The sequence below is a fragment of the Bufo gargarizans genome, chromosome 10, assembly GCF_014858855.1.
Source record: "Bufo gargarizans isolate SCDJY-AF-19 chromosome 10, ASM1485885v1, whole genome shotgun sequence".
In the NCBI taxonomy this organism is placed as follows: domain Eukaryota; kingdom Metazoa; phylum Chordata; class Amphibia; order Anura; family Bufonidae; genus Bufo; species Bufo gargarizans.
The window spans coordinates 16,388,852-16,403,964 of NC_058089.1; the positions used below are offsets into that span (position 1 = coordinate 16,388,852).

The window sequence follows — 15,113 nt, forward strand, 5'->3', positions numbered from 1 at the left end:
CCCACTGAGCTGCTAGCTTGAAATAAATCTAGAAGAGCAATTGGAGCAATGAATGGGGAGATCTTTGGATCCATGTGAGGTGCAGGGCTGGTTCTAGCTTTGTTAGAAATAGATTGTCATGCACTATATGATAATAGTCATAGGATAACCCCTTTAAATCCTAGATAACCCCTTTAATCAAACATCCAAACTCTGCTCATGTGCCCCCTCCCTCTATTATTTCAGTAAATGGTTGGTATTACTTTTCCAATATTCCAATCACTTGCCGGATATGATACCGCACCTGATGCAGTGACTCCGGTCTCAGGCTCCAGAAGTCCCACACCATATCAGGGTCCTTCAGATGTGTCTGCGGGTTCCTTTTCTGGCTGTGGATGAAGGACGGAAACTGCAGACAGAACAGATTATAAGTACAGGTTATACCAGGATACCTGATGACATTGGTCATGCCAGGACTCTCCGCTGGGCAATGGTTCCAGTATGAGATTGGCTTCCTTTTTTAGATGCAGTGCTACAGGTGCCAACCTTTGCAATCTACAGAAGGGCACACGTACCACAGAGGCAGGCCGTGCAGATGCTTGGGGCCCTTAAAGAGAGGAGGCCTAGACCTTTATATACAGAGTATATACAGTACAGACCAAAAGTTTGGACACACCTTCTCATTCAAAGAGTTTTCTTTATTTTCATGACTATGAAAATTGTAGATTCACACTGAAGGCATCAAAACTATGAATTAACACATGTGGAATTATATACATAACAAAAAAGTGTGAAACAACTGAAAATATGTCATATTCTAGGTTCTTCAAAGTAGCCATCTTTTGCTTTGATTACTGCTTTGCACACTCTTGGCATTCTCTTGATGAGCTTCAAGAGGTAGTCACCTGAAATGGTTTTCACTTCACAGGTGTGCCCTGTCAGGTTTAATAAGTGGGATTTCTTGCCTTATAAATGGGGTTGGGACCATCAGTTGCGTTGTGGAGAAGTCAGGTGGATACACAGCTGATGGTCCTACTGAATAGACTGTTAGAATTTGTATTATGGCAAGAAAAAAGCAGCTAAGTAAAGAAAAACGAGTGGCCATCATTACTTTAAGAAATGAAGGTCAGTCAGTCCGAAAAATTGGGAAAACTTTGAAAGTGTCCCCAAGTGCAGTCACAAAAACCATTAAGCGCTACAAAGAAACGGGCTCACATGCGGACCGCCCCAGGAAAGGAAGACCAAGAGTCACCTCTGCTGCGGAGGATAAGTTCATCCGAGTCACCAGCCTCAGAAATCGCAGGTTAACAGCAGCTCAGATTAGAGACCAGGTCAATGCCACACAGAGTTCTAGCAGCAGACACATCTCTAGAACAACTGTTAAGAGGAGACTGTGTGAATCAGGCCTTCATGGTGGAATATCTGCTAGGAAGCCACTGCTAAGGACAGGCAAGAAGCAGAAGAGACTTGTTTGGGCTAAAGAACACAAGGAATGGACATTAGACCAGTGGAAATCTGTGCTTTGGTCTGACGAGTCCAAATTTGAGATCTTTGGTTCCAACCACCGTGTCTTTGTGCGATGCAGTAAAGGTGAACGGATGGACTCTACATGCCTGGTTCCCACCGTGAAGCATGGAGGAGGAGGTGTGATGGTGTGGGGGTGCTTTGCTGGTGACATTGTTGGGGATTTATTCCAAATTGAAGGCATACTGAACCAGCATGGCTACCACAGCATCTTGCAGCGGCATGCTATTCCATCCGGTTTGCGTTTAGTTGGACCATCATTTATTTTTCAACAGGACAATGACCCCAAACACACCTCCAGGCTGTGTAAGGGCTATTTGACCATGAAGGAGAGTGATGTGGTGCTGCGCCAGATGACCTGGCCTCTACAGTCACCGGACTTGAACCCAATTGAGATGGTTTGGGGTGAGCTGGACCGCAGAGTGAAGGCAAAAGGGCCAACAAGTGCTAAGCATCTCTGGGAACTCCTTCAAGACTGTTGGAAGACCATTTCAGGTGACTACCTCTTGAAGCTCATCAAGAGAATGCCAAGAGTGTGCAAAGCAGTAATCAAAGCAAAAGGTGGCTACTTTGAAGAACCTAGAATATGACATATTTTCAGTTGTTTCACACTTTTTTGTTATGTATATAATTCCACATGTGTTAATTCATAGTTTTGATGCCTTCAGTGTGAATCTACAATTTTCATAGTCATGAAAATAAAGAAAACTCTTTGAATGAGAAGGTGTGTCCAAACTTTTGGTCTGTACTGTATATATATATAAATATATATATATATATATATATATATATATATATATATATAGGCCACCAACACTTAAAGAATGTACATACTGAATAGCATAACAAAAACACATCACCTATACAAATATTTACAAAGTACCAAATGTTAGAAAAATATCAAAGCTTCAATTAGTCTCAAATAATTAGACAATAAAAAGCAGGACATCTCGTAGAAAGAAAGGAGGGACCTATTCTATACATACAATGAAATACATTAAAAAAATATGGCAATTATTTAGCCAAGCCTAATTCAGGCTAAACAAACTATTATTACTGCATGAATAAATAGACAATTCAGTAATAAGACCATATAATAAATGGTACTGTATGTGTAACACCCCGAGTGGCATTACCAGTCCTACGCCCTGCTTCTATCTGTGAATGATAATATACTGTTATCTTATGCATTTATTTCCATGCCTCTAGACACTGTGCATTTATAATAATGTTATATAATTGTTCATGTAATGTGCCTGGTTCACCAGCAGGTGGCAGCAACTATGGCAGAGCTACACTTAGAGAGAATGGAACTTACCATTCCATTCTCCCCTCCTTTCCTGGTCAGAAGTGGGCCCGTCCTGTTTGCTACCAGAAGGAGGTAGGGAGTTCTGGTTGAGACTCCATGTTTTTGTGTGCGACGTGGGAAACTGAACATGCCAGGTCCGGCACTAAAACCATTGTAAGTCAATGGTGCCAGATCCGGGGGTTTTTTTGGACACGAAAAAAAAACGAACCCGCCGTCCATTGACTTATAGTGGCGTTAGTGCCAGATGTTCAGTTACCCATTCCGCACACAAAAACGCTGTGTCCGGCATAGGAACGCAACGCATTCTGGTGAACTCCATTCCGGTTTGTTCAGCTTTGTCCCTATTGACAATGAATGAGGACAAAACTGAAGCATTTTCCGACGATTTTTAGATCCTCTGCCGGATCTCAAAACCGGACAGCACAAGGCAGATGTACTCATTTATACAGCGCTGACATATTCCGTATTCCGGCATGTTCATTTTTGATAGAATATAACCGGATCCGTTCTGAGCGGATGCAGCTGGTTGGATAATCTTCTGCCGAATCTGAAAACCGTACAGCAAAAACACGGATGTGACAGTAGCCTAAACAGCAGATAATACAGTAGCCAGGTGAACAAGCCCCGACACGGGTTTCGCTGCGGCTTCTATCCCTTGAAAGAATCCCCAGCTAAACACATCAGGGGTGTGGGGTTATTTACTGCGCCTAGGCGGATTATTATATAGCAATAATAATAGTTTGTGTGGCCTGGATTCGGCTGGGCTAGATACAGTGCAGTTTTACAGTATGTATCACCGTCTGCACAGTGCGGGTTCCTCCTTTTATTGTCTGAGATCTGCCGTCTTTTATTAATTGAAGCGTTTATATTTTTATAACATTTGGTACTTTGTAGATATTTGTATACGTGATGTGCAAGAGTCACGATGACAAGGGCTTGCAGGGTGAAACAAATACCGAAATGGAGGGGGTCACTTTGCTATGGGGTCCCCTCTCTTGTACACCACTGAGTCTACAACTTTGTATTACATTACAGTGTTACATCCTTCACAAGAGTCCCGAATTTGTGGGGACTGTCCCCAAGCCATAAATAGTAGGAACTTATGTAAGCCTCTCCCAGAACTGGCAGACCCGGGCAGGTTTCGGCGTTCCTACCCAAACACTTGAGTTTACCAGCTTGGTATGTATGCCTTTACAATGGAATAGATGGACGCTGTTGTGTGACCCGCTAGGCCCACCAGTGGAAATGATTCTGGGGGCCCACCCTCTGTGTATATAGGATCATTATTGTCAGAGCTTGGGCCACTGGAGGATCCTCTGGTACTCTGGTGGGCCAGTCCGACCATGGTTATGTCTAGTGCCGGAGTGAGGCCTGACCCTCTTCAGGTACCTCCCGCTCAGGCCCTGCAATAGGCATAACCTAATGAATCCGGTGTTCTGCCAGATTCCTATACCTTGGCAGAATGCTATACCCGGAAGTGACGCGGCCGCAGCGGAATCAGCTGTGTCTGGATCTGGATTCATAAAAATAATTGCACCGCCGCGGGAGAAGCACCTACTTCATTTGCATGCGTGAAACCAGACACTGCGCGTGCGCACTCAGCTCTGCTATGTGGTGACCCCACCACCCCAATATCCTGCAATCACCTCTGCTATGTGGTGTCCCCAATATCCTGCACTCAGCTCTGCTATGTGGTGTCCCCAATATCCTGCACTCAGCTCTGCTATGTGGTGTCCCCAATATCCTGCACTCAGCTCTGCTATGTGGTGTCCCCAATATCCTGCACTCAGCTCTGCTATGTGGCGAGGCTGAACTGCTGTATATGTGTCGATGTGTCCGCACTTTACCTACCCCTGAGTGCGCACACGCGGTGTACGGTTTCGTGCATGCAAATAAAGTAGGTGCTTCTCCCGCAGCGGTGCAATTATTTTTTACGAATACAGTGGATCTGCCCTTGCGCAGATCCACACACACCCTCCTCCAGCTGATTCCGGTGTGTCCGCGTCACTTCCGGGTATAGCATTCTGCCTGGTATAGGAATCTGGCAAAACACCGGTATTATGAGATTTGAAGGAAGGCGCCACTCTTGCTACAGGCTGTGCCTGGTATTGCAGCTTAATGTCTAGGAAATGTCTAGGAAGAAGTGCCCCCCCCCCCCCTCTCTTTCATATTTGTTGCCATCTTTTTATATGTTTCAAAAAATTTATAGTAATTGATATTGGACTCGAGGGGAAAAAAAAAGTTCATATGACTTTAAGACTTTTTCAATGGGAGTCAAGAGCTTGAAGTCAATTTACCATAATGGGATCCCGAATAAAGAATATCGGGATGTTGTTACCGACCAGGTCCCAAATTCCTTCGTCCGTGTAGAACTTCACTGCAAATCCCCGTGGGTCGCGGACGGTGTCGGCGGATCCTGCTTCTCCGGCTTTTGCATGCAAAGAGAACAGGACATTGTGTTATGAACAAATAAAAAAAAACACACAGGGTAACTTTATTCATTTAAAGAGCTCCTGTCAGCAGGATCAACTCTACGCAACCAGGTACGGTATCTGTTAGGGTTGGTCCTCCTGATTGATAGCATTACCTTTGTTATGTAGACCGGTTGCAGAGAGAGCAGAGCCTCTAGGTGTAATGGTAACGCCCCCGTTGCTCCTAGAGGCTCATTTGCATATATTAAAACTTCATTTTTCTCAGCAATGCGGACACATAGGAACATGGGACCAACACAGACGCCTTCCGCTGCCAAGCGCACATGGAACAGGTCAGCCAGTGTCATAGGGACAAAACTGCTGACAGAGGCCCTTTAACATTAAGATCTTCTTACCTACAGTAGAAAACCTGATAGCGATATCTGTTTTCTTCCCAACGCGCTCAAACACTTTGGCTTTCGTGTACTGGGTGATGTCATGGGTGACTTCAAAATATCCAAATGCTCCTGCAGTGAAAAGAAGACGCCAAGTAGTGATATTTGACAAGCTCAGCTTAAGGCTACGTGCGCATGAATGTAAGGGCTCTGTGCCCGTGCCGCGGACCGCAAATTGATGGGGTCTGCGATCCGCATCCGACGGTTCCGCACCGCAAAAAAAGTAGTGCATGCGCTACTTTTTTGCGATGCGGAGGCACGGCCGGAAACACCGCGGAAGAACTGACAATAAACTCTTTTAGTCCTCCTCCTAGGTGGGCCCCTTCTGAGCTCGGGCCCCCAAAGCAGCCACTTCCCCTATAGCAGGGATCAGCAACCTCCGGCACGCTAGATGTTCTGAAACGACAACTCCCAGAATGCTCCATTCACTTCTATGGGAGTTGTGAGAACAGCTGAGCACGTTTGCATGCTGGGAGTTGTAGTTGCACAGCAGCCGGAGGTGGCTGATCCCTGCCCTATAGCTACGTCCCCGGCTGATACCTTTTATTGGAAGTTTTCTGGATGACTCCGGCCTCTCCCTCGGGCGTGTTAGAACACGGTATCTGAAGACTCACATAGTTATTTAGTGTCTGACCGAAAACAGAAAAGAAACATGTCAGTCTTCAGGTTCCGTGTTATAACGTGCCCGAGGAAGAGGCCGGAGTCGTCCTGAAAGCTTGCCGTTTTCTCATCGTCTTTTAGGTTAGCCATTAAAGGGTATCAAACACTGAGGAATCTCATGTTCATATCTTGTATGTAATTAAAAATGTAGTATAGCTACTGAGTCATTCAATAATCTGAATAGCACTATCTCTTCCTCAGCTCTCTGTCCATCTTGCTGAAGTGGTCGCACATGCTCAGTTCCATCCTTCAGCTTCCACCAGCTGCATCTTCTGTTAGGAGCTGTGAAAGTTACACGGAGAGAGCTGCAGCGGAAAGGACCCCCCCAGCTGTGATAGGGAGAGAACTGCAGCAGAAAGGACTTGCCCCCTGAGAAAGGACACCGCATCCGGAGCTGCCATTTAGAGCAATGAATGTGGAGATCTCTGGGTCCATGTGAGGTTCAGGGCTGGTTCTAGCTTTGTGAAAAAGAGATTGGCAGGTTCTATATGATTTTTACTGTTTTACATTAATCGTCAGGCCAGCAATATAGCTGTCAGCTGAATAGTTCTAGTGGTCCAAACACCAGCTGGGACCTCGGTGGCACTAACTAACTTTAAAGGGGTTCTCTCACTTCAGCAGATGGCATTTATCATGTAGAATAAGTTACTACAAGGCGCTTACTAATGTATTGTGATTCTCCGTCTTGTCTCCTTTGCTGGCTGGATTCATTTTCCCATCCCATTATACACTGCTCATATCCAGGGGTTACGACCACCGTTCAATCCAGCAGTGGTGGTCGTGCTTGCACACTATAGGAAAAAATCACCAGCCAACAGAGAGGCCAATGCCTTTTCTTATAATGTGTGAGCACGATCACCGCTGCTGGATTACAGGGTGGTCGTAACCCCTGGATATGAGCAGTGTATAATGGGATGGGAAAATGAATCCAGCCAGCAAAGGAAGCAATATAGACAATCACAATACATTAGTAAGCGCCTTGTAGTAACTTTCTCTACATAATAAATGCCATCTGCTGAAGTGAGAGAACCAGGGGTGTAGCTAAAGGCTCACGGCCCTGGTGCAAGAGTTCAGCTTGGGCCCCCGTCCCTCAGTGCTTGTTGGAAAGGGGCAGGGGAGCACATAGCCTTCCTGCTGCCAGAGGCAAACATTGAAAGGGCACCCCCTCATGCCAAATTCTTGACCTAAGGCCCCATGCACACGGCCGTTGTTCACAGCCGTGTGCGGGCCGTGGAACCGCGGCCTGGATCCCTCCTGAGAGCAGGAGCGCACGGCGTCACTGGTTGCTATGACGCCGTGCGCCCCCTGCTGCCGGCACAGTACAGTAATACACTGGTATAGATCGTACCAGTGTATTACTGTACTGTGCCGGCAGCAGGGAGCGCACGGCGTCATAGCAACCAGTGACGCCGTGCGCTCCTGCTCTCAGGAGGGATCCAGGCCGCGGTTCCACGGCCCGCACACGGCTGTGAACAACGGCCGTGTGCATGGGGCCTAACCCTAACCCCTTCCCTCCAGCCAGAGGTGTAACTTAACCAGCATGCACTTTCTATAATGCCAGTGTCTTATGTGTCACAAGGGACTCTGGGCCCCTCAGGATCCTGGGCCCGGTAGCGACTGCTACCTCTGCACCCCCTATAGCTACACCCCTGGAGACAACCCCTTTAAAGTTTAATATTGAGAAACAGCTTGTCATTAAAGGGTAGGGAACAGTGACGTGCTGTACTCTACCCGCACCTCTGCCCCCTAAATAACGGCCCCCAAGTTGGCGGTAGTCCCTGACTTGACTAAGTGCAGGGGCCTAAACCTAAATGGGTAAAGAGTAGACAGACGGAAAGAGGTGAAAACCGACACTGGATATCAAATGCACAGCAGAGTGAAAATAATAGTGTCCGATAAGGTCAAATAAAGGAGGTCGCGACAGAAGTCCGAGAAACAGGCAAAAGGCGATAACGAGAAACAAACAATAGTGAGGCAGGAATACAAATCACAGGCAGCTTCCTGTTTAAATAGCGCATCCACAGGAAGCATGTGACGCCAGCACGAAGCCTGATTGGTCTGCGTCCTTGCACCCTGATAGGTTGACCAGCCCCACTGTCAGCGGGACTGGTTGCTGTAGCAACACAGAAACACTAGTGGCGCCACCACATTATGGCCAGGGAACGCAGACGGGTGAGTACGTGACAAAGCTTCGAAGTGCATGTCCATTGGTAGCGCTGTGCCCAGTCCCCCCCATGTCTTCCCCCTCTCACAGCATGGACTGAAGGAGAAGCTGCAGCTGCATCTCCCTCCTCTCCTCCCTCTCCCTCATTTAATGTTTTACACTAGAAGGATATTTCAGTGACTGAGGAGGTTTGTGACATCTACAAAGAGCCTGCAGGCCATAAAAGGGGAACTACAGGATGCTGGACGTCACAGATGGGTTCGCAATTTTACAAATGTCCACCTCTAGACATGTGCAACCCTCTAGGACCCCGGGCACGTGGACCACCTGGCTGTTTTACTCACCTGCTCCTTTAGCGTGCACTACTCTTTCAGGGATCCTTTCCCTGTCAAAATGGGCCATCTCATCGATAAATACGGTGTCCTGGACCAACAGTGGCCCCCGGGGGCCCACAGTTAAGATATTAAGCTTGTCTCCTGTTGGAACGCCTGCAGCGGTGGTGAGGACACAAGGATCCTGAAGGCAAACACATTGAAGTTGGATGAGATTCTAATATCAGTTTTTTAATGATTGAGGACCAGAAAGATCATGAACATCTGGACACCACAAGATTTACTGGCTCTACACAGTTCTGTGACATTTTGGTGAGTGTCCCATTTGCTGACAGTAAGCAGAGGTCTTGAAAATAGTGAGAAGCCTGAATACAAAGTATATTATCAGGATGCAGAACTTTATTTACACAAATGATCCTCCTACATGCCATGTAACTGGTAACTGTAGACTTCAGCTTCTGATAGGCCCTGTCACCCTCCACCAGTTTTACCAATGTAGCCCCCTCCCCAGTATTCACATCCCTCCCCAGGTGATTATTTCCTCTATATTGATGTCAGAGCTCTGCTTTTCTTTTTCTTTACTGAATTACAAATTCCCTGCAGCCACCACTAGGGGGAGCTTACTGTATACAGGGTTATTCTCGTCACATCCAACTCAATGATAAATATGTATGCAGTAAGCGCACAGGCTCCCCCTAGTGGTGGCTAGAGGCAGCTACAATTTCATCAATTAACGTTGGTTATACAGGGGATTTGGAGCACAGTATAATGCCCATTAAGTGACCCCCCCCCCCCCCCCCCACGTTAAGTGACCCCACACACAGTATGAATATGGTATACATGGCATCCCCCTTTTTTTTCAGAGCAAATACACTTGAACAGTAGCAGGTTTGCACTGATAAATCTCCCCCCTAAGCCCATGACAAACGCAGCTCTGCTACACCCGTACTTCACTACAGACTAGATAGTTGTGGTTATTTCTATATCCACCGTCCCATGCATTTGTCTTCCAGCTTCTGCTGTTTGCCTCCTTAGATAAATAAGCTACAGTGACTTTGCAGTAATGGTCTTAAAGGAGCCATGCAGTATTAGAAATACATGGCTGGAAAACAGCGCCAAACGTGTCCACTGGTTGTTTGCGGTATTGCAGTTCAGTCCCATTTACTTCAATGGAGCTGAGCTGCAATACCCCATTGACTTTAGCGGAGACAGATGTCCATAGGTTTGCAGCATAGAAAAGCTTTGTTGTACATGTTGTCCTCTAAGGGCAATCTCACACAAGCGTGTCCAGTGCATTAGCTATGCTCGGTGTGATAGCAGTATTTCCCGGACTGAACGCTGCTCCTATGACACGAACTCATGGCAGTACAGTGATTTATAATGCTGTGTGTTTCTGTCTGACATCAGCCTCGGGAACACACAGCATTATAAATCATTACAAGGCCTCCTGCACACGACTGTATGGCTTTTTCAGTATTTTGCGGTCCGTTTTTCATGGATCCGTTGTTCCGTTTTTTGTTTCAGTAGTGTTTCCGCTTCTGTTCCGTTTTTCCGTTTTTGATCCGTTTGTTGCGGATCGCAAACAGAAACGGAAGCATACAATAATGTTTAAACAGTAAGTACATGAAAAAATTGGGCTGGGCATAAAGTTTTCAGTACATGGTTCTGCAAAAACGGAACGGATACGGAAGACATACGGATGCATTCCGGATGCATTCCGGATGCATTCCGTTTTTTTTGCGGACCCATTGACTTGAATGGAGCCACGGATCGTTATTTGCGGGCAATAATAGGACATGTTCTATGTTTGAACGGAACGGAAATACGGAAACAGAAAGCATACGGAGTACCTTCCGTTTTTTTTTTTTGCAGATCCATTGAAATGATTGGTTCCGTATACGGAATGCAAAAAAAAAACGGAACGTAAATGGCCTAATGACGTAGGAGGCCTAATGCTGTGAGTTTGTGTCACAGGAGCAGCGCTCAGTCCAGCTGTCACACATGGCGTACTCCAGGCATGCTCAACCTGCGGCCCTCCAGCTGTTGTAAAACTACAACTCCCACAATTCCCTGCTGTAGGCTGATAGCTGTAGGCTGTTCAGGCATGTTGAGAGTTGTAGTTTTGCAAGAGCTGGAGGGCCGCAGGTTGAGCATGCCTGGCGTACTCGTATTTCACTGACTGAATACACTTGTGGCTCTCTAGCTGTGGTAAAACTACAACTCCTAGTGTGTCTTGGGTGTCATGACATGCTGGTTGCTGTAGTTTCGTCACATTTCATCACACTGGTTTCTTCAAAAAGAGGAAGCGTCTAGCGAGGGTAGTTCGTCATTATCTTCGGTTGCTCCACAGCACTCGGATTGCTTAAACTTGCTTGCGCCGTGTGCAACTACACAAGTCGCACAAATAGCCATACAATTTAGGCCTCCTGCACACGACCGTGTGGCTTTTTCAGTGTTTTGCGGGCCATTTTTCGCGGATCCGTTGTTCCGTTTTTTGTTTCCGTTCCGTTTTTCCATATGGCATATACAGTATACAGTAATTGCATAGATAAAATTGGGCTGGGCATAACATTTTCAATAGATGGTTCCGCAAAAAACGGAACAGAAACGGAAGACATACGGATGCATTTCCGTATGTGTTCTGTTTTTTTGCGGACCCATTGACTTGAATGGAGCCACGGAACGTGATTTGCGGACAAGAATAGGACATGTTCTATATTTAAACGGAACGGAAAAACAGAAATACGGAAACCATTTTTGCAGAACCATTGAAATGAATGGTTCCGTATACGGAACGCAAAAAACGCCCAGTAAACGGGGGAAAAAAACGGTTGTGTGCAGGAGGCCTTATATTGTAGCTTGTTCTGCCAACAGCTATCCCTCCTAGGACCCTCATACACAAGCATGCAGGTGTCCTGAATGGCTAGAGGTAAGTAAGACTCCACTGGCTGCAGCATGGGGCCCCTGAAAACAAAAGGACTTTTGGGCTTTTTGGGCTTCCCCCCAGCGAGGCACCCTATACACATAAGATGGTTGGCCTGCCAAAATCAGTAGGTTCATCTGACATTGATTGTATGTGTATGGCCGGGTTACGAGTAAATGGGGAACGACTGTTAGATTGGTAAGGAACCAAACCGCGGGGAACGGGGGGTCAAAAATGTGCGCTGCCTCCCTAGTCAAACTCTACAGATGAAACTCGAAAAATTAGAATATCGTACAAAAGTCCATTTATTTCATAATGCAAATTAAAAGGAATTGTTTTTCACAGATCCGTTGTTCCTTTTTTTTTGTTTCCTTTTCGGTTCCGTTTTTTCCGTATGGCATATACAGTATACAGTAATTACATAAAACAAATAGGGCTGGGCATAACATTTTCAATAGATGGTTCCGCAAAAAAACAGAACGGAGACGGAAGACATACGGATGCATTTCCATATGCATTCCGTTTTTTTTGCGGACCCATTGACTTTAATGGAGCCACGGAACGTGATTTGCGGCCAAATATAGGACATGTTCTATCTTTGCACGGAACGGAGATACGGAAACGGAATGCATAAGTTTTTTTTTGCAGACCCATTGAAATGAATGGTTCCGTATTAGGAATGCAAAAAATGGCCCGCAAAACGGTAGTGCATTACTGAAATAAATGAATTTTGCACGATATTCAAATTTTTCGAGTTTCACCGGTATAGGACTGTCGAAGGGTAGCCGAGCAGTCCCATAGATACTCAAGTATCTTTAACAGTCCCACAGAGATGCTGCAACCCATTCCTAGCAGCCCATCACGCTATAAAAAAAAAAACATTACATGGACTTGTTTTACTCTGTAACGAACAGGGCTTCTGCCATGTTGCACCCTGCACCACCGATAACACGAGTCTTGGCAAAGATATGCGCACGGTCCATATTACGTGAGGATTTTCCATGCAGATTTTCGTGCAGAACATCCACGGCCCCAGCCACGTAGATAAGATCTTCAAAATTTTCATCTACACGGCAGGGAGAGCGACCTGCCTCGTGGATTTAGAAATCCCCCTTTGCACTGCAAATCTGCGACTATACCACACGGTTGCCCAGGGTCAATTTTAATTGATAAAATCCGCAAGTGACACCTGGAATTGGCACAAATTTGTTGCGGAAACGGGAAATCCGTAAATCCATAAACGACACTGCCATGTGCATCTGCCCCACTCACATTACTCTCACCCCATGGCTTGAAAAAGACAGTAGAACTACAAGTCCCAATATTACTGCAATCTATATGCCAGGGATAGGCAACCTGCGGCACCCCAGCTGTTGTGAAACTACAACTCCCAGCATGCATACTTGCTCTGTTCTAGGGAGGCTCAACCTGCGGCCCTCCAGCTGTTGTTACGCTACAACTCCCATCATGCTCGGCTGCAGGCTGATAGCTGTAGGCTTTACGGGCATGCTGGGAGTTGTAGTTTTGCAACAGCTGGAGGGCCGCAGGTTGAGCATCCCTGTTCTAAGAACTCCCATAGAAATGAATGGAGCATGCTGGGAATTGTAGTTTCACAACAGCTGGAGCGCCGCAGGTTGCTGACCCCTGCTATAGACTATGCCCTCCTAAGAGATGACTCTCCCCCGATCCGCAATATTATCCGAAATAATGAACGTTTCAAGCCAGCCGCGCCGCGCCCTGACTCCACGCCCCTACGTTACCCTTCACCTGATCTGTTTACTGTGGCAGAATAAAGGCTCCATTCTTCGCCGGTTTATTAACACATCCTCTGTGATCCATAAACTATTAACCCCTGCCGTACAAAACTATTTTATACCATATATTAACCCCTTCTAATATGCCAGTCAGTGGTCTGTAACCTATAGCATTGTAGAACTAGAACTCCCAGCATGCCCTGCTGTCGCCACGCTGGGTGTTGTAGTCTCTGTACGTGTATAATGCATTGCGTACAGGCCTAATTCTTAGTGGACTGAGACGCCCTTGGCGCAGCAAAGTGATGTCCAACATGTGGCTTTCTAGCTGTTCCAAAACTACAACTCTCAGCATGCCCCGACACCCTGCAGCATACTCTCTGTTCACATCTCCCCTTCCCCCTGGCCTCCTAATACACTTGGCATCTTCAAGATGCAGGTGCGGACATTCCAAGGGCTCAAGTATCAGAAGGCATTCCTACCTAAGCAATGCTTGCCTGGCACTTGTGTAACTACCATGCCCTACAGATACCCCCTGGTACTGGTACCTTGGTCTGCTGCCTGAAATGGTCCATGGTAACGGTGGTTGGGTCGCCGTCTGATTCTCGGTACTTGGCACTTGCTAAATTGAGAAGATATGTCCTTTTGAGTGACTTTTGGCGTCTCTTTATTGGATCCTCTACCCCGCCCTCCCTGCTGTCAGCTCCACTCCCTCCTCAACATCTTAATGGGGCTGCCAAAAAATGTCGCAACCTTCCTCTGGTTTACAGAAAATTCCTTGCACAAGACCTTAGTCAGGATGAGAAAGCACAGTGCCTTGAAGACCTGATGCAGTAAGGCCCCTTTCACACGGGCGAGAATTCCGCACGGGTGCAATGTGTGAGGTGAACGCATTGCACCCGCACTGAATCCGGACCCAGTCATTTCTATGGGGCTGTGCACATAAGTGGTGATTTCCACGCATCACTTGTGCGTTGCGTGAAAATCGCAGCATGCTCTATATTCTGCGTTTTTCACGCAACGCAGGCCCCGTAGAAATGATTTGGGCTGCGTGAAAATCGGATGCGGGATGATTTTCACGCATGGTTGCTAGGAGACGATTGGGATGGGGACCCGATCTTTATTATTTTCCCTTATAACATGGTTGTAAGGGAAAATAATAGCATTCTGAATACAGAATGCATAGTACAATAGCGCTGGAGGGGTTAAAAAAATAAAAAAAATAATTTAACTCACCTTAATCCACTTGATCGCGCAGCCGGCATCTCCTTGTGTCTTCATCTTTGCTGTGCACAGGAAAAGGACCCGTGGTGACGTCACTGCGCTCATCACATGGTCCATCACATGATCCATCACCACGGTAAAAGATCATGTGATGGACCATGTGATGAGCGCAGTGACGTCATCAAAGGTCCTATTCCTCACAGATGAAGACAGAAGAGATGTCGGCTGCAGGAACAAGTGGATTAAGGTGAGAGTTAAATTATTTTATTATTTTTTTAACCCCTCCAGCGCTATTGTACTATGCATTCTGTATTAAGAATGCTATTATTTTCCCTTATAACCATGTTATAAGGGAAAATAATACAATCTACACAACACCTA

The 15,113-nt window shown here is 46.4% G+C and overlaps 1 protein-coding gene across 1 annotated transcript in view; it reads right to left on the minus strand.

The window, feature by feature from the left end:
- LOC122921127 (catalase-like) overlaps positions 1–14,201 on the minus strand; it is a 36,599-nt gene extending 22,398 nt beyond the window's left edge. The window contains exons 1-5 of the mRNA XM_044271126.1: positions 14,057–14,201; positions 8,847–9,018; positions 5,640–5,750; positions 5,110–5,240; positions 284–388 (exon numbers count right to left, since the gene is read on the minus strand). Coding sequence (XP_044127061.1) covers positions 284–388; positions 5,110–5,240; positions 5,640–5,750; positions 8,847–9,018; positions 14,057–14,083 — 546 coding nt within the window. The 5' untranslated portion in view covers positions 14,084–14,201. The remainder of the gene's footprint in view (positions 1–283; positions 389–5,109; positions 5,241–5,639; positions 5,751–8,846; positions 9,019–14,056) is intronic.
- Between the last annotated feature and the right edge of the window lie 912 nt (positions 14,202–15,113).